General features: G+C 39.6%; 1 protein-coding gene across 4 annotated transcripts in view; it reads right to left on the bottom strand.

The window, feature by feature from the left end:
- The window catches only part of LOC133657818 (gamma-aminobutyric acid receptor subunit beta-3-like), a 216,563-nt gene that overhangs the window by 30,364 nt on the left and 167,722 nt on the right, over positions 1 to 18,477 (bottom strand). For all 4 annotated transcript variants that reach the window (XM_062059604.1, XM_062059608.1, XM_062059614.1 and 1 more), the window contains one exon: positions 2,102 to 2,254. In XM_062059604.1, coding sequence (XP_061915588.1) covers positions 2,102 to 2,254 — 153 coding nt within the window. The remainder of the gene's footprint in view (positions 1 to 2,101; positions 2,255 to 18,477) is intronic.

The following is an 18,477-nucleotide window of genomic DNA, read 5'->3' as shown; positions in this document are numbered from 1 at the left end:
GCGCCCTGTGATCACGGCGAGGCTAAAAGTAGTCCCTCTGTGTTAGCACTTCTAATAACTATATCGGCGATTAATATTAATTAATATTCATGTGATGAGATGTAAATGGGGTATTCTTGGCGCTTTTTGGATGTTAGAAGGATTTATGGGCGGAATAGTGTACTCCCATTAGTTGCATTGTTAGACACTTCCTACTTGCCGTATTTTACGAGTTAGAATGCATAAAAAAGAATGGTCAAAAGTTTGCATACACTTGTAAAGAACATAAGGTCATGGCTGTCTTGAGTTTCCAACAATTTCTACAACTCTTATTTTTTTGTGATAGAGTGATTGGAGCACATACTTGTTGGTCACAACAAACATTCATGAAGTTTGGTTCTTTTATGAATTTATTATGGGTCTACTGAAAATGTGAACAAATCTGCTGGGTCAAAAGTATACATACAGCAATGTTAATATTTGGTTACATGTTCCTTGGCAAGTTTCACTGCAATAAGGCACTTTTGGTAGCCATCCACAAGTTTCTGGTTGAATGTTTGACCACTCCTCTTGACAAAATTGGAGCAGTTCAGCTAAATGTGTTGGTTTTCTGACATGGACTTGTTTGTTTAAGTCAGGACTTTGGGAAGGCCATTCTAAAACCTTAATTCTAGCCTGATTTAGCCATTCCTTTACCACTTTTGACGTGTGTTTGGGGTCATTGTCCTGTTGGAACACCCAACTGCGCCCAAGACCCAACCTCCGGGCTGATGACTTTAGGTTGTCCTGAAGAATTTGGAGGTAATCCTCCTTTTTCATTGTCCCATTTACTCTCTGTAAAGCACCAGTTCCATTGGCAGCAAAACAGGCCCAGAGCATAATACTACGACCACCATGCTTGAAGGTAGGGACGGTGTTCCTGGGATTAAAGAACTCGCCTTTTCTCCTCCAAACATATTGCTGGGTATTGTGGCCAAACAGCTCAATTTTTGTTTAATCTGCCCACAGAAATTTCCTCCAGAAGGTCTTATCTTTGTCCATGTGATCAGCAGCAAACTTTAGACGAGCCTTAAGGTGTCGCTTCTGGAGCAAGGGCTTCCTTCTTGCATGGTAGCCTCTCAGTCCATGGCGATGCAAAAACACGCTTGACTGTGGACACTGACACCTGTGTTCCAGCAGCTTCCATTTCATTGCAGACCTGCTTTTTGGTGGTTCTTGGTTGACTCTTGATCATTCTGACCAAATTTCTCTCAGCAGCAGGTGATAGCTTGCGTTTTCTTTCTGATCGTGGCAATGACAAAACTGTGCCATGCACTTTATAATTACGGACAATTGTCTGCGCAGTTGCTCTTGGGACCTTTAGCTGCTTTGAAATGGCTCCAAGTGACTTTCCTGACTTGTTCAAGTCAATGATTTGTTTTTTCAGATCTGTGCTGAGTTCCTTGGACTTTCTTATTGTCGCGTTTGTAACCGAGTCTAACGACTGCATCACACGAGACCTATTTAAATGGGCTCAGAGAAGTCAACAGGTGTCGTCAATCATAATCACTGACATGAAGTTAAGAGGCCATGCCATGAAGCTAATTTGATTTGAATGCAGATTTGGTCATATTTTCAGTAGACCCATAATAAATTCATAAAAGAACCAAACTTCAAGAATGTTTTTTGTGACCAACAAGTATGTGCTGCAATCACTCATCACAAAAAAATAAGAGTTGTAGAAATTATTGGAAACTCAAGACAGCCACGACATTGTTCTTTACAAGTGTATGTCAACTTTTGACCACGACTGTATGTATTCTGGTCTTGCATAGGGATTGTGAATGATAGGCAAAATTACAAAAAAATGTAATTCCAATTTAAGGTAACAAATCACCTAATCAACATGTTGAATGTAGACATGTACGGAAAACCTAATCTTATTTTGTAGCTCTTGAACCTTCTCTATTTCGGCAACCTATTTCCAAACTATCCCAGAGAACATCCTCTGGTCCAATGACAGTCGGAGGGTGGAGCTTTTTGCAGGGCATTACGGCGGGTGGCAACAGACGCTGTGGTTGCAACTACCTCCTGACCTCATCTGAGCGAGCCATAGAGCGACATAACAGCCAGCGCTTCTCACCTAGAGCCACCCTGGCTGCCGAGGCGTCGTAGTTTATCCAAAAGGAGACCCAGGAGAGGATGGTAATCAGGATGGATGGCATGTACGTCTGTAGGATGAAGTAGCCGATGTTCCTTTTCAGCTTAAAGCTCAGAGAGAGCCGAGGGTAGGCACCTGTGAGGAATGGAAAGAGGGAAAAAAAAACATTGAAATCATTTAAATCATGTAGAGACCTTTAAGTTTGGCTGAGTTGCCATGGTAACAAGCATCATATTCACGTTGACATAATACTCCAGATGGTGCTTTTAAAAAGCTATTTTTTAGTCTCTCAAATTGCTTTGAAATATTGTAAATTCCGGACTATAAGCCACTACCTTTTTCCTACGCTTTGTACCCTGCGGCTTATAAAAACAGCGCGGCTAATTTATGGGTTTTTCTTTGCTGGCGGCCATGATGCAATAGTATTAAAAAAAAAACAAAAAAAAACAAGCAAACACACAGACAAGATGTGTTATTGTATGGGCTGTGGGGTCATCTTTTGGACGAGTTTGCTGTTCAGTCTTTAAGCCGTCCTTTCTACTCAGTTGGATTCTCCATTCATCACTCAAGTAACGTTTGTAAGTTTTACAATATAACTAAAACTGTTTATACTTACTAAAGCGTCCCATGTGTGATGTATGTACGAGTGTTTTCATGCATATTTGTACATGCTATCCTAATGTGATGAAGATAGCGTCATTAGCATTAGCTAATATGCTAACACGTTTACGAATGTATGTGTTAGTATTATTAACTTACAATGCCATTGTTTTTGTATTGTTTCTGTTTCACAAATTCCTCAGTAAATTCACTAAGACGTCCCCGGGGAGTTATTGAGTCTGTTTAGCTGATTGGAGAGCTAGCTTCCGCAGCTAGCGGGTCCATGACTTCTGTTTTGTTTAATCAGCCGTTTTACCGCTGTGTTACAGGCATCGTTTGGAAACAATTAAGGTGTGTAATATAACATTCACAAGAATGTTTCTGTGTAAACAACTCACTTCACAACGTATATACAGTCGTGGACAAAAGTGTACATACACTTGTAAAGGACATAATGTCGTGGCTGTCTTGAGTTTCCAATCATTTGTACAACTCTTATTTTTTTGTGATAGAGTGATTGGAGCACATACTTGTTGGTCACAAAAAACATTCATGAAGTTTGGTTCTTTTATGAATGTATTATGGGTCTACTGAAAATGCGACCAAATCTGCTGGGTCAAAAGTATACATACAGCAATGTTAATATTTGGTTACATGTGCCTTGGCAAGTTTCACTGCAATAAGGCGCTTTTGGTAGCCATCCACAAGCTTCTGGCAAGCTTCTGGTTTAATTTTTTGACCACTCCTCTTGACAAAATTGGTGCTGTTCAGCTAAATTTGTTGATTTTCTGACATGGATTTGTTTCTTCAGCATTGTCCACATGTTTAAGTCATGTCTTAAACTTATATTGCTGGGTATTTTGGCCAAACAGCTCAATTTTTGTTTCATCTGACAACAGAACTTTCCTCCAGAAGGTCTTATCTGTGTCCATGTGATGTCAGATGAAACAAAAATGTAGCTGTTTGGCCACAACACCCAGCAATATGTTTGGAGGAGAAAAGGTGAGTCCTTTAATCCCAGGAACACCACACCTACCGTCAAGCATGGTGATGGTAGTATTACGCTCTAGGCCTGTTTTGCTGCCAATGGAACTGGTGTTTTACAGAGAGCAAATGGGACAATGAAAAAGGAGGATTACCTTCAAATTCTTCAGGACAACCTAAAATCCTCACCATGGAAGTTTCTCACGATTTAGTAAATAAACTACTTATTGATTGTTCTTCGTATTGGATGAGTATACTCAAAACGTGTATGGATTGTGTGTACTTGAGTTAAGTGGTGGCGAGAGGGATTCACACAATCTCATCGGGATTGTGTGTAGTGTGTTACAGTCCAAACGGGGACCTCTTTAGGCTCCTATGAAACACAAGCGGTATAGCTCGGTTGGTAGAGCGGCCGTGCCAGCAACTTGAGGGTTCCAGGTTCGATCCCAGCTTCTGCCATCCGAGTTACTGCCGTTGTGTCCTTGGGGAAGACACTTTACCCACCTGCTCCCAGTGCCACCCACATTGGTTTAAAAAAATGTAACTTAGATATTGGGTTTTACTATGTAAAGCGCTTTGAGTCACTAGAGAAAAGAGCTATATAAATATAATTCACTTCACAAGATACTGTACACCAGGGGTGTCCAAAGTGCGGCCCGGGGGGCATTTGCGGCCCGCAGGTAATTTTTTAACAGCCCCGGAGCCCATTCTAAAAATACGATTAAAAAAAAATAAAAACTATAAAAGGTGGTATAAAAGAGCAAGAAGGTGAAATGTAACAAGAAAATGTTGCAATGTTTACTCTAATAACACAAATCTGCCATGCAGGCTGTTTCTTTCTTTAAAAAATAATAATGAATCAAAATCAAAGTCATTATGAATTATTGACATATTCAAGGTTCCAATTACGGCACATTAAATATTCCACTTTGAGATATTTTTTGGGGAAAATGTTGCATATTTTGTGTTTGCCATATAAAAAACTAAGTTTTTTTTCTTTAAAGAAGGGCCTAAAACAAACAAACAAAAAACATAAACAACAATAAAAGTTATAATTGACGGATAGATCTGAAGTTGACTATTGTGTTAAAAGTAAACAGTAAAAAAAAATGTATAATTTATTTTTTAACACTTTAATGAGTAGGACCCTTTTGGATCCCCAATCATTTTAGTGGGACTTTTAAAAATTTTTTTAAGTGTCATTGCTCAAAAAAATAATTAAAATCAATGTTATGAGTTATTGACCTTTTTAAGGCTCCAATTATTATATAATCCAAAAAAATTCCCTTAAAAAGGTTATTGGGTGAAAATATTGCATATTTTGTGTTTTTTCCATTAAAAAAACTGGGTTTTCTTTGACAAAAAGGGCATACAACTTAAATGATTAAGAACTTTATATTGACAGATAGACCTAATGTTGACCTAGAGATGTAAACCTTCAGTAATAATAATAGTAATAATAATAATACTAAATAATGACACTTTTTTTTTTTTTTTTTTACCAAAACCCTTTGGGATCCCCGGGATCAAGCCTGAGTGGAGGCCTAAATGCATATTTTTTCTACATATATTGTATTGGTTTTTGAAATGAAAAATATCAAAATTGCCCCCGCTTGCTTTGATTTTTCAGTGTGCGGCCCTCAGTGGAAAAAATTTGGACACCCCTGCTGTACACATGGGGTGGTATAGCTCGGTTGGTAGAGTGGCCGTGCCAGCAACTTGAGGGTTCCAGGTTCGATCCCCACTTCCGCCATCCTAGTCACTGCCGTTGTGTCCTTGGGCAAGACACTTTACCCACCTGCTCCCAGTGCCACCCACACTGGTTTAAAATGTAACTTAGATATTGGGATTCACTATGTAAAAAGCGCTTTGAGTCACCGGAGAAAAGCGCCATATAAATATAATTCACTTCACTTCACATAAACATAATAATGTAAACATGTTGGCTGCTCACACTTCTGTTGCCAAGGTAAAATATGTAACATTTAGACGTTATGATCATTTGATTGCTCATGCAAATGTATTTACGATCCTCCCTTTAGAGACCAGCCTCCCCATGCGTGCATGCCAGTATGCTAAAAACGATCTTAATCATCGGCGCACACAAATACGGAAACAGACTGTCGCATGCCTAAAAATATCTCATTGACTCCTGCTCGTGCACCTTCTGATGGTAGCTTCCCCCGCCTCATCCCTGCACCTCCGCATGGTGCTGATGGTGTGCGTGCGTGGGCGAGTGTGGGCGTAGAGCCGCACTGGCTGTAACTGTTACAGCAAACAGCATCGGCGAGTGGGAGGAACGGGGACCTGCACAGGCCGGGGGTGCACAAACTATCTCAGGGGGGTGACGGCAAAAGTCGCGCTAATGAGGACGGCAGAGGGACAGCTGCTAATTTCCACCTCGTTGATCACCCGGAACAAGTGTCAAGCGTCAATCACACACGAGACATTAGTTAGTATAATGAGCATGAAATACATGGAAATGACAGTTTTCCACAGAAATGAGGCAGAAGAGTAGCAGCTCCATCGACTGAATCAATGCAGTAAAAACTGCCAAAAAAAAAAAAAAAAAGTTTGTGTCAGCTGGCACCCGCCGTGTAATACTAACTCATATTTGAAGTGGCTCTTGCCGAGGCCTGTAATCTCCTGAGTGCCGTTCAATTGTTATTTTGTTGTCTCGTACAACTGAATGATTTTAATGTACTTAGCGCCTGATTTACTAAGATTCGAACACCAGCGTGTGCAATCTATAAAACTCTGTGCACTATTAGTGGGCGTGTTGCATGCGATTTACTAAGACTGTGTGTGCAATTGAAAAGTGGTGCAGACCGAGGATTTTGCGTGTACTGTACGGGGCGTCACCATGGAGACACTCATTTACTGCACATCCATGTTATGCTCCTACCTGTGGCGTTTTGCTATGTTTTTCAGACAATCAGTACCACTTTTTATGGGCATTTTTATTCTATTTTATTTTTTTTTTGTCTTGTCCAGCTTCTCAGGCAAATCATATTGTTGATGTAGATGCCCATATCGGCTGTACACATTTACTTTACCAAAGAGAAGTGTGGGATACTCCTTTTGTTGCCTTATTTGTATTTGATTTTATTAAATGTATTTATATTATCATTTGGTGCAGCCGGGCCGGAGCAGGAGGGGATAGAAAGAGAAAAAAAGGAAGACAGAGGGGGAAATTGTGGGGACAAGTGGGGGATAAGACAGAGAGACAAAAACAACAACAGCAAACACAACAACAACAACAACAACAATAGAGCAACATCAGCAAATAGGATATTTACAAATATGATGGTAAAAGTAATAGCAAAGAAGCAGTTAGTGAAATAAATAATAATACAGAAATGACAATGAGCATTATTACCCTACAAATGGAGCAATACAAATACCAATAGAAATAGTGCTATTGATAATGAATAATAACAATAATTTACCTCTATTATCAACAATACAGTTGTTTATGGGCATTTTAGAAGCAGCCCTGCAGTGCATCTACATTGACACCACTTCTTTGTTTTACCGCTGACGGTCCATGGGAGGGAGGCAGCGCTACTGTGCTCAAGACGCCAAAAATGCATGCTTTAAGAAGTTTTTATCATATAGGATATATGTTAGTGATATATATTTAATGTGGAAAAAAAAGAACGTTATTAAAAAAATATCAAGCGACACCAAAACACATCAAGTGAATTTGTTTTAATCAGCCCCTTAAGTCCTCTAGCAGCTATTAACTTATAAAAGGATGTTGCTGAATAAGCGATGCAACTAAAATTGTTCTTATTTCAGACCGTTAAAAACGTACAGATAGGACGGAGAGTTCTCTGTCCATCGTCTGTCTTTTCAGCGCGAGCACTCTTCTGTCACAGCCGCGTACGAAACTGTCAGTTTTCTTTTCAAATACGCTAAATAAAACGCAATATATTGCTCCCCAAACAGTGATGAGTGGTGATAAATCACATTGTGCGTGTTGTATAATATATTTGCATTTTCTCCTCCCAGTATCATGGGCATTTTGATGATGATCATATATTTTGCGAAAATAATGAAAACCGAGACGCAAAAATGTATTATTCTGCTCACTTAAAAGACGCAATCCACTTTGCACACGTTTAGTAGATCAACTTTGCAGGCGCTATCAAGTTTGCATGTGTTTTAGTACACGCAAACCTTTAATAAATTAGCAAATACCATTATTTTAACTCGTTCTTTTCGGGGTGGGTACCGAAATCTGAACTATTTTAGGTACCAACTGAATTCCTTCAGTACTACCAAGTACCGCTTCGCTTCAAATCAAACTGTACTATATGCCGATACTACTGTAGGGATCGATCGGCAACCGGTCAATATTGAAAAGTATGTGATCCCTATTGCTCATTATTTCCTTTCAATGCTGATCCCAAATGCCGATCCTCTCTGGCTGATATTATATTTATTTTCAGTCCCGCGGCTGACAAGCTGGCAGCTAATTTTGTGTCTACATACACAGTGTGGAGACGCGCCCCGAAGTTAATTATTATCACCTTTATGGCAAATAAACTGCATTTCTTAATACGTTATAGTAAGTATCAACATTACGTATTAGGATAAGGCTAAACAAACACATAGAAACAGCCAGGAGCAGGCATGCTAATAGCTGAACTAGCCGCTAAGATAGCTTTAAACAACACACAAAATAAGTGCTTAGCGAAGTTTAAGAAGTGTAGGTGAAAGAGTGTTAAAGCAGAAAGTAAGCAGCATTAATAGGAAATTAACAAGTAAATGACTACTACTCTAGAGAGAGGATAATATAACAACAACTGTTAGAGACTTAGACTTCCTTTTATTGTCATTCAAATTTGAACTTTGCAGTACAGATAAGAACGATATTTCGTTGCATTAGCTAATGGTAGTGCAGGATAAAAAAGCAATAAGGTGCAGAAATAAATAAATAGATTACTGTACAGATAAATATATTGCACTTTTGCATATGCATCCACGTTTATGGATGTATGTTATATTGTCTTTATATTCCAGCGAGTTAATCCATTTTTGGGGGGAATTGAGGGGATTATTTTAATGTGTCCAAGAGTCTTATGGCCTGAGGGAAGAAGCTGTTACAGAACCTGGAGGTTCTGCTACGGAGGCTGCGGAACCTCTTTCTAGAGTCCAGCAGCCAGTTGGTGTGTCAGCATCGTCACAGTCAGAAAATAAACCCCTAATCGGAACACCCCTAACTGATGTTTGTTTAGTTTAGTTTAGTCTTTATTTGAAGGGACAATGCACAGAAACATTAAGCTCAAAGACCGATAAATTCTGCACCAGATTATAGCTAAATAGCTAATTTCCATCTGCTGTCCCTGGCTACCTAAATTAAAGAGATACGAAAATCGTGCAATAAAATTATAACATAAAAATGATACTACAGCATGTAATCAAATTAAGAAAAGTCATAAAATGCCCTTTCAATGATACATAATTATACTATACAATCACACCTCTCCTTAACATCATAACACAGACAATACATGCTCTTGTTCACATCTGTCATTTGTAAAAAACAAACAGGATTTTAACCGACACACCTCACAGTTTACAACAAAATGTTCTCATGCATAAATATAATACACATTAAGTTGTTGTGTCAATCATAGTGCCCACCTTAGTGACCGTGTTAGCACCTTTGATTGCTCCAAAGACACTTTTTAACTTCAATTGTGAATGAAGAGTCATCGGTTAGACTTTTCAAGTTTGTTGTGAGGTCGTGAAGGTGTATGCTGTTATTGATTGATTTATCATTGTTGTTATAGGAGCAGTAAGACTATCTTAATATGTTTTTAGGAAGAAAGTGTCATGTCACATCCAGTTGCAATGTTGTACTGTAATGGTCCATTCTAACAAAGTATGCATCAAAATTAAGGCTCACTTGGTGCTAGCTCGATGTTGGATATGCCACAAGCATGCTACAGATTAGCATTAGCAAATTTACAAGTTTTTAAATCAAATTAAACTTAATTTATAAAGCGCTTTTCATACATAAAATAAATGCAACGCCAAGTGCTTTTACAGACTTAAAAACAATACCCCGATGACCCACATCCCCCATCATCACACACACACACACACACAAAGAACGCATATGAATCAATGGCTGAATACAGAGGAGCCATGTGAGTAAACACTATCACAGGAGCCATCTGCACCAGGAGGTCATCAGACCACGGCCACCAAGACGCTGACACAAAAGCGCCCCCACAGCACGGCCGATAACCCCTGAGGCAGATGCTCCCTCTGAGGAACGCTGGAAAGTAAAAATAATAAAACCTTTAAAATAGTAAGAAACATGAGTACAAATAAGGGATAAAATACAAGTAAAATATATGAAGATAAAAATGTTTTTATTAATTAATTAATTACAAAAATTACAAAATAAAATAAATATGCAGTAAATATATAATAGATACATGGAATTAAATAAAATCTTGCATGACTAATAAGATAAAAAGGAAAGTACGAATGACTTCCATAAAATCAATAAATATTAAGTGAAAGCCAAATCAAAAAGACCTCCCAATATGAAAAAGTACAACTCAAATGGACGTTACAATCAAACAGCATATGAGTAATAAGTACAATCTCAGTTGGTAGAGCAGCCGTGCCAGCAACCTGAGGGTTCCAGGTTCGATCCCCGCTTCCGTCATCAGAGTCACTGCTGTTGTGTCCTTGGGCAAGACACTTTACCCACCTGCTCCAAATTTAAGTTAAAGTTAGGTTAAAGTACCAATGATTGTCACACACACACTGGGTGTGGCGAAATCATTCTCTGCATTTGACCCATCACCCTTTGATCACCCCCTGGGAGGTGAGGGGAGCAGTGGGCAGCAGCGGTGGCCGCGCCCGGGAATCATTTTTGGTGATTTAACCCCCAATTCCAACCCTTGATGCTGAGTGCCAAGCAGGGAGGTAGTGGGTCCCATTTTTATAGTCTTTGGTATGACTCGGCCGGGGTTTGAACTCACAACCTACCGATCTCGGGGCGGACACTCTGTGCCACCCACACTGGTTTAAAATCAAAGATGTAAATAATGGTGTGGGGAGGCAGGGCACGCCGGGAGATGGCGGCAAGGAGGCGTGGCCGGCGGGCCAGCGGCGAGGCGGGGCGCGCCGGGATCGACGCCGTAACAGATATCAGGTGCGTGGATCACCCACCTGGGCACAATTGTGTAATCTCCTCCATCCATCCATCTTCCTCCGCTTATCCGAGGTCGGGTCGCGGGGGCAGCAGCCTAAGCAGGGAAGCCCAGACTTTCCTCTCCCCAGCCACTTCGTCCAGCTCTTCCCGAGGGATCCCGAGGCGTTCCCAGGCCAGCCAGGAGACATAGTCTTCCCAATGTGTCCTGGGTCTTCCCCGTGGCCTCTTACCGGTCGGACGTGCCCTAAACACCTCCCTAGGGAGGCGTTCGGGTAGCATCCTGACCAGATGCCCGAACCACCTCATCTGGCTCCTCTCGATGTGGAGGAGCAGTGGCTTTACTTTGAGCTCCTCCTGGATGACAGAGCTTCTCACCCTATCTCTAAGGGAGAGACCCGCCACCCGGCGGAGGAAACTCATTTCGGCCGCTTGTACCCGTGATCTTGTCCTTTCGGTCATAACCCAAAGCTCATGACCATAGGTGAGGATGGGAACGTAGATCGACCGGTAGATTGAGAGCTTTGCCTTGCGGCTCAGCTCCTTCTTCACCACAACAGACCGATACAGCGTCCGCATTACTGAAGACGCCGCACCGATCCGCCTGTAATCTCCTCCAAGTGTGTAAAAGGGCGGCAGCCGAGAACGAGAGGGCAGAAGAAGGAGTTGGAGAGCAAGAAGCACATGCAGCTCGCAAGATGAAGAAAGAAAGAGGAAGACGCAGACGCGGCCGGCTGAAAAGCGGACCGAAGAGCGAGCAGTGGAAGAAGCAGCAGAGCTGAAAAGCGACCCGACGAGACTGAAAGGTTTTATTGAAAAATAAACAAAGTCAACCCTGCTCGCAGTAATGTCTATTCTTGGTGGTCCATGGAACCCGGACGACAGCGGGAGTCTGTCACAAATGGGTTTCACTATGTAAAGCGCTTTAAATCTAGAGAGTAAAGCGCTATTTAAATATACTTCACTTCACTTCAATACTTGCAGTACAAACACTTTGTAGGGCGCACCATAAGACAGGGCTGGCACATTCAGCCTAACAGCAAAGGCTGCGTCCTAGCTAGGCAACACACCAGAGTCTATACACTACTGCCATTTAAGGTCTTGGAACTGCAACTGCATGCAATACTTGCAAATGATAATCAGAAATATAGTGGCAATCATTTCCCAAAAAGAGGACATGTCTGAGGAAAAAAGGATGTCTGGTCAAATTATATAAGATCATGCAGGTGCACCTAATGCTGGGTGCAAAATGCCCTGAATCCTCGACGTTTTTTCTGCCAGTGTCAGACTAATTGGAACTGGAGATAGAAAAATAGATGAAAACGCTGAATAAAAGGTAGAAGGGAGACCCTCAGCCAGAACGGACAAGGGAAATAAAAAGCGTTAGGGAATCTAAAAAAACCAAAAACGGTCTGTGTCATAAAAAAATGGAGGCAATCTGATCGTTAGCCAGTCTCTGGAGGATCCACTGATGTGCTTCACAATATCAACCAGGAGAATGGACACTAAACCTTAATAGTGGCCATGCTGCTTCTCACAAACACTTGCTCTCTGGTGTGTGACACATTGAGGGCCTGATCTACTAAGATCCAAATACCCCGCACTAAATAAAACTATATAATTGCGTGTACTATTAGTGGGCATGTTGCGTGTGATCTACTAAGACTGCTTGTACAATTGATTGCAAGTGCAATAGTGGTGCAGACCCCTCTATTTAAATGAGTAAATGTGTTTGTGTGTACTACCAGGATTACTGTATGTGCCCATTGAAACACTCATTTCCCTCTACGTTCATATTAATATGCTCCCCAGCCTGTGTGGTTTTGCAGCGTTGAACAAGCAGCACACATCTGTCAGTATAACGTTTTTTCTGCACTATAGAATCGCAATCTAGACAACAGAAACTAGTTTTAGCATGCTGACGGCCCGCTCATTCATGTTTCATTTTTTTCATTCATTTATTTATTTATTTCAGGCAATGACAGAAAAATAAAGTACAAAGTTGACAACACATAATATAAATTAATATAGTGCAAAAGGTAATGTATAGTAATGCATGATTGTCCAGTTTTGCCTGAAATGGAGTGGGAAGGAGATAATTTACTTAATCCCACCCCCAGTTCTCCATTCAGTGATTATTCACATGAGTTTCACTGTTACTTTGTTTTAAGGATTATAATACAAATGTTGTATCATAGTGGCATTACCACAGGTAACAATAATTATTACACTGTAACAATAATTTGTATCAACAATGTAGGAAGAATGAATATACCAACAATGCTAATAGACAAAATATCAACAATGGTAATAGACAACATCTGGAATGATCCAGACGCAGAAAGTGTATATGGCAAGATGTTTTTTCAGTAACACTTTAGTATGGGGAACATTTCACCATTAATTAGTTGCTTATCAACATGCAAATTAGTAACATATTGGCTCTTAATTAGTCATTATTAAGTACTTATTAATGCCTTATTCTGCATGGCCTTATTATACAACCAGTAAGCCATTAACTAAGAGTCTTCCCTCAATAACCTCAGAATTATTGCTTATTAGTAACCCTAACCCTAACCCTTATATGTTTCCCTAGTGTCCAAATAACTCAATTAAGTTAGTAACACTTTAGTATGGGGAACATATTCACCATTAATTAGTTGCTTATTATTAGAATATGTTCCCCATACTATAGTGTTACCGTTTTTTCATGTAGGAGATACAGTATATTGTTATATATTTCCTAAATGAAAAAACAAACACCAAAAAAAGAAATGCCAGCAGATACTAAAACGTACCAATTTATTTTGTTTTAATCAGCCTCTCCATTCTTCCAGCAGCTTTAAAACTATATAATGATATTGCTGAATAGACGATATGTCTAATGTATTTCATTTCTGACAGCATGAAGGATTCTCTCTACTAGCTGTTGGCATGTAGCTCTCAGAGGTGCTAAATGAAGACGCAAAACAGCACCCGCAGAACAGTTTTAGTCTTGATAAATCACACTGCGCGTGCTGAATGGTTGTATTTACATCTTCTCCCCGCAGTATTGTGGGCGTTCTGATAACCATCATATATTCTGCATATTTATGAAGACAGACACGCTAAATGGATTGCTCCTCCTCTGCTCATGACCTTAGTAGATCAGCTTTGCGTGTGCTATCAAGTTTGCACGCGGTTTAGTACACGCAAACTTTAAGTGCATCAAGCCCATAGTGTAAACAGTGTGTAAATCATTGGTTCTGAAAGGCCTACTGAAACCCACTACTACCGACCACGCAGTCTGATAGTTTATATATCAATGATGAAATCTTAACATTGCAACATATGCCAACACGGCCGGGTTAGATTAGTAAAGTGCAATTTTAAATTTCCCGCAAAATATTCTGCTGAAAACGTCTCTGTATGATGACGTTTGCGCGTGACGTCACGGATTGTGCGGACATATTGGGACACCATTGTGGCCAGCTATTAAGTCGTCTGTTTTCATCGCAAAATTCCACAGTATTCTGGACATCTGTGTTGTTGAATCTTTTGCAATTTGTTTAATGAACAATGAAGACAGCAAAGAAGAAAGCTGTAGGTGGGATCGGTGTATTAGCGGCTGGCTGCAGCAACACAACCAGGAGGACTTTGAGTTGGATAGCAGACGCGCTACCGTGAGTACAGCTTTGGCTTCCAACCATTTGATCGCTTGCCCGTACGTGCGTGCCGCTATGTGCATGTCAAGTACGTAACTTTGGGGACTTTGGGGAAATATATGTGCTGTATGAACTTTACGGAGGTGAACGGTACTTTGGGCTGTGGGATTGAGTGTGTTGTGTGGGTGTTTGATTTGTATTGGTGAGTTATATGGACGGGAGGGGGGAGGTGTTTGTTATGTGGATTAATTTGTGGCATATTAAATATTAGCCTGGTTGTGTTGTGGCTAATAGAGTATATATATGTCTTGTGTTTATTTACTGTTTTAGTCATTCCCAGCTGAATATCAGGTCCCACCCGCCTCTCACAGCATCCCTATCTGAATCGCTTCTACTGCCCTCTAATCCTTCACTCTCACTTTCCTCATCCACAAATCTTTCATCCTCGCTGAAATTAATGGGGTAATCGTTGCTTTCTCGTTCCGAATCGCTCTCGCTGCTTGTGGCCATGATTGTAAACAATGTGCAGATGTGAGGCGCTCCACAACCTGTGACGTCACGCTACTTCCGGTACAGGCAAGGCTTTTTTATCAGCGACCAAAAGTTGCGAACTTCATCGTCGATGTTCTCTACTAAATCCTTTCAGCAAAAATATGGCAATATCGCAAAATGATCAAGTATGACACATAGAATGGACCTGCTATCCCCGTTTAAATAAGAAAATTTAATTTCAGTAGGCCTTTAAGCATTTTTTGACCTCAGGCCCATCTTTTTCTATTACAGAATATTAACCAGAGTTATAATTTTTGCGCATAAGAAATTTCCAGACGTCTTCTGCTTGTTAGATATTGTAATTACTGCCACAAGTGGTTTGAAATGTGCATTACAACTGAGTATTGCTACGGCCGATACAGACCACAGCTGAGAATCAGATATTTTTCGGCGCCTGTCAAGGGGGCGTTTGCAGGCCAACAATGGGCCCCGTCCCCATGGTTAAGAGCCACTCGTGTAGATAGCTTTCAAATTATTGCAAATTCAGTGCATACTCAACAGTGTGAGGAAAAGGAAAACAAGAAGGGAAGCAATCAGTCCGAGTGTGTCAATGAAAGGCTGCCTTTATGCATGTACAATACAAATGATGCATCTGTGTGATAAGACTGATGGAAGGATGCTTAGGATCGTCTCTAATTCTGCAACACAGACCAAACGCAACAATAAATTGTGCAAATACTTCTTATGTAACTAGAGGCATCATGCATTCCCTTAATTGACTGTCCAAATGAAATACTCAAAAGAACTCTCTTGATACCGCTTGATTGATGACTTTTCACGACCAGGCGTTGACAGTGCCAACGATTTAAAAGCCTAACCCTTTCGTCTGCTGTTTGCACTTTTTTCTAGGGTATCCATACTTAGTTTATTTAATAGTGATTCATTTGAAATTTGGAAGAATTCAGCTAAGCACCAGCTATTGGAAAACTCTAATAATAATACTCATACAACGTTCACACTGCAAGGTGTGATGCCCACATTAGATTATTTAGTTAAATCAGATATTTTTATGTTGTCGTTCGCATACCAAAAAACAAAAAAGCAACTTCTACGTTAGTCTAATGTGAGCGGAATGGGTCCGTGAAGACATGTCATCACAGGGGAAGCTTTGTGTTTACGTGATCCGTGTTAGTGTCAGTCCTGGCACATTTCAAGGAGTTTGTAGATGTATTGTTTCACGTAGGACATTGGTGTCCACACTTTTTGACTTGGGGGCCGCAAGCTAGCTAAAGTAACCATATATATATATATATATATATATATATATATATATATATATATATATATATATATATATATATATATATATATATATATATATATATATATATATATATATATATACACTACCGTTCAAAATTTGGGGTCACCCAAAGAATTTTGTGGAATAGCCTTCATTTCTAAGAACAAGAATAGACTGTCGAGTTTCAGATGAAAGTTGTCTTTTTCTGGCCATTTTGAGCGTTTAATTGACCCCACAAATGTGATGCTCCAGAAACTCAATCTGCTCAAAGGAAGGTCAGTTTTGTAGCTTCTGTAACGAGCTAAACAGTTTTCAGATGTGTGAACATGATTGCACAAGGGTTTTCTAATTAGCCTTCTGAGCCAATGAGCAAACACATTGTACCATTAGAACACTGGAGTGATAGTTGCTGGAAATGGGCCTCTATACACCTATGTAGATATTGCACCAAAAAGCAGACATTTGCAGCTAGAATAGTCATTTACCACATTAGCAATGTATAGAGTGTATTTCTTTAAAGTAAAGACTAGTTTAAAGTTATCTTCATTGAAAAGTTCAGTGCTTTTCCTTCAAAAATAAGGACATTTCAATGTGACCCCAAACTTTTGAACGGTAGTATATATATATATATATATATATATATATATATATATATATATATATATATATATATATATATATATATATATATATATATATATATATATATATATACGTATGTGTGTGTAATATATGTATGTATGTATGTATGTATATGTATACAGGTATGTGTGTGTATATATATATATATATATATATATATATATATATATATATATATATATATATATATATATATATATATATATATATATATATATATATATATACGTATATATATATATATATACGTATATATATATATATATATACGTATATATATATATATATATACGTGTATATATATATATATATATATATATATATATATATATATATATATATATATATGTTGTGTATATACTATAATGTATATACTGTATGTACATATATCCATGTATGTATATACTGTATGTATATATATATATATATACATATATATACACATATATATATATATACACGTATCTAAATATATAAATAAATTAATAAAATCAAGAAATAAATTGACTGCATAAATATAATTAACAACTATATTTTCATTAAAATAATATAATGTGTACACATAGTGGTTAGACTGTCCGCCCTGAGATCAGTAGGTTGTGAATTCAAACCCCGGCCGAGTCATACCAAAGACTATAAAAATGGGACCCATTACCTCTCTACTTGGCACTCAGAATTAAGGGTTGGAATTGGGGGTTAAATCCATACTTGCCAACCCTCCCGATTTTTCCGGAGACTCATGAATTTCAGTGCCCCTCCCGAAAATCTCCCGGGACAACCATTCTCCCGAATTTCTCCCGATTTTCACCCTGACAACAATATTAAGGGCGTGCCGTGACGGCACTGCCTTTAGCGTCCTCTACAACCTGTCGACGCGTCCGCTTTTTCACCATACAAACAGCGTGCCGGCCCAGTCACATGTTGTATGCGGCTTCTGCATACACACGAAAGTGACTGACATACTTGATCAACAGCCATACAGGTCACACTGAGGGTGACCGTATAAACAACTTTAACACTGTTACAAATATGCGCCACACTGTGAACCCACACCAAACAAGAATGACAAACACATTTCGGGAGAACATCCGCACCGTAACACAATATAAACACAACAGAACAAATACCCAGAATCCTTTGCATCCCTAACTCTTCCGGGCTACAATATACACCCCCGCTACCACCAAACCCCAAACCCCCCCCCAACCCCGCCCACCTCAACCCCGGCCCCCCACACCTCAAACCCCCCCAATATCCCGAATTCGAAGGTCTCAAGATTGGCAAGTATGGTTAAATCACAAAAAATTATTCCCGGGCCAGATTCTTTAATAAATTTATGACTTCTTGCAGGCCAAACTAAGGACGCAGGCGGACCGTAATTTGGACACCTCTGATGTAGGCGATTAGGGATGATGTATAGGTCGTAAAAACGTAGGGATGGGTACTGTTCACATTTGAACCGGTATGATAAAAATTCCCAATACCTGGGAATCAAAGGCCCCTGATTCAAAAC

This window comes from Entelurus aequoreus, linkage group LG01 (genome assembly GCF_033978785.1).
Source record: "Entelurus aequoreus isolate RoL-2023_Sb linkage group LG01, RoL_Eaeq_v1.1, whole genome shotgun sequence".
Lineage (NCBI taxonomy): Eukaryota > Metazoa > Chordata > Actinopteri > Syngnathiformes > Syngnathidae > Entelurus > Entelurus aequoreus.
Note: the sequence above shows the minus strand (reverse complement) of the source record. Positions and strands in the feature narration are given on the sequence as shown.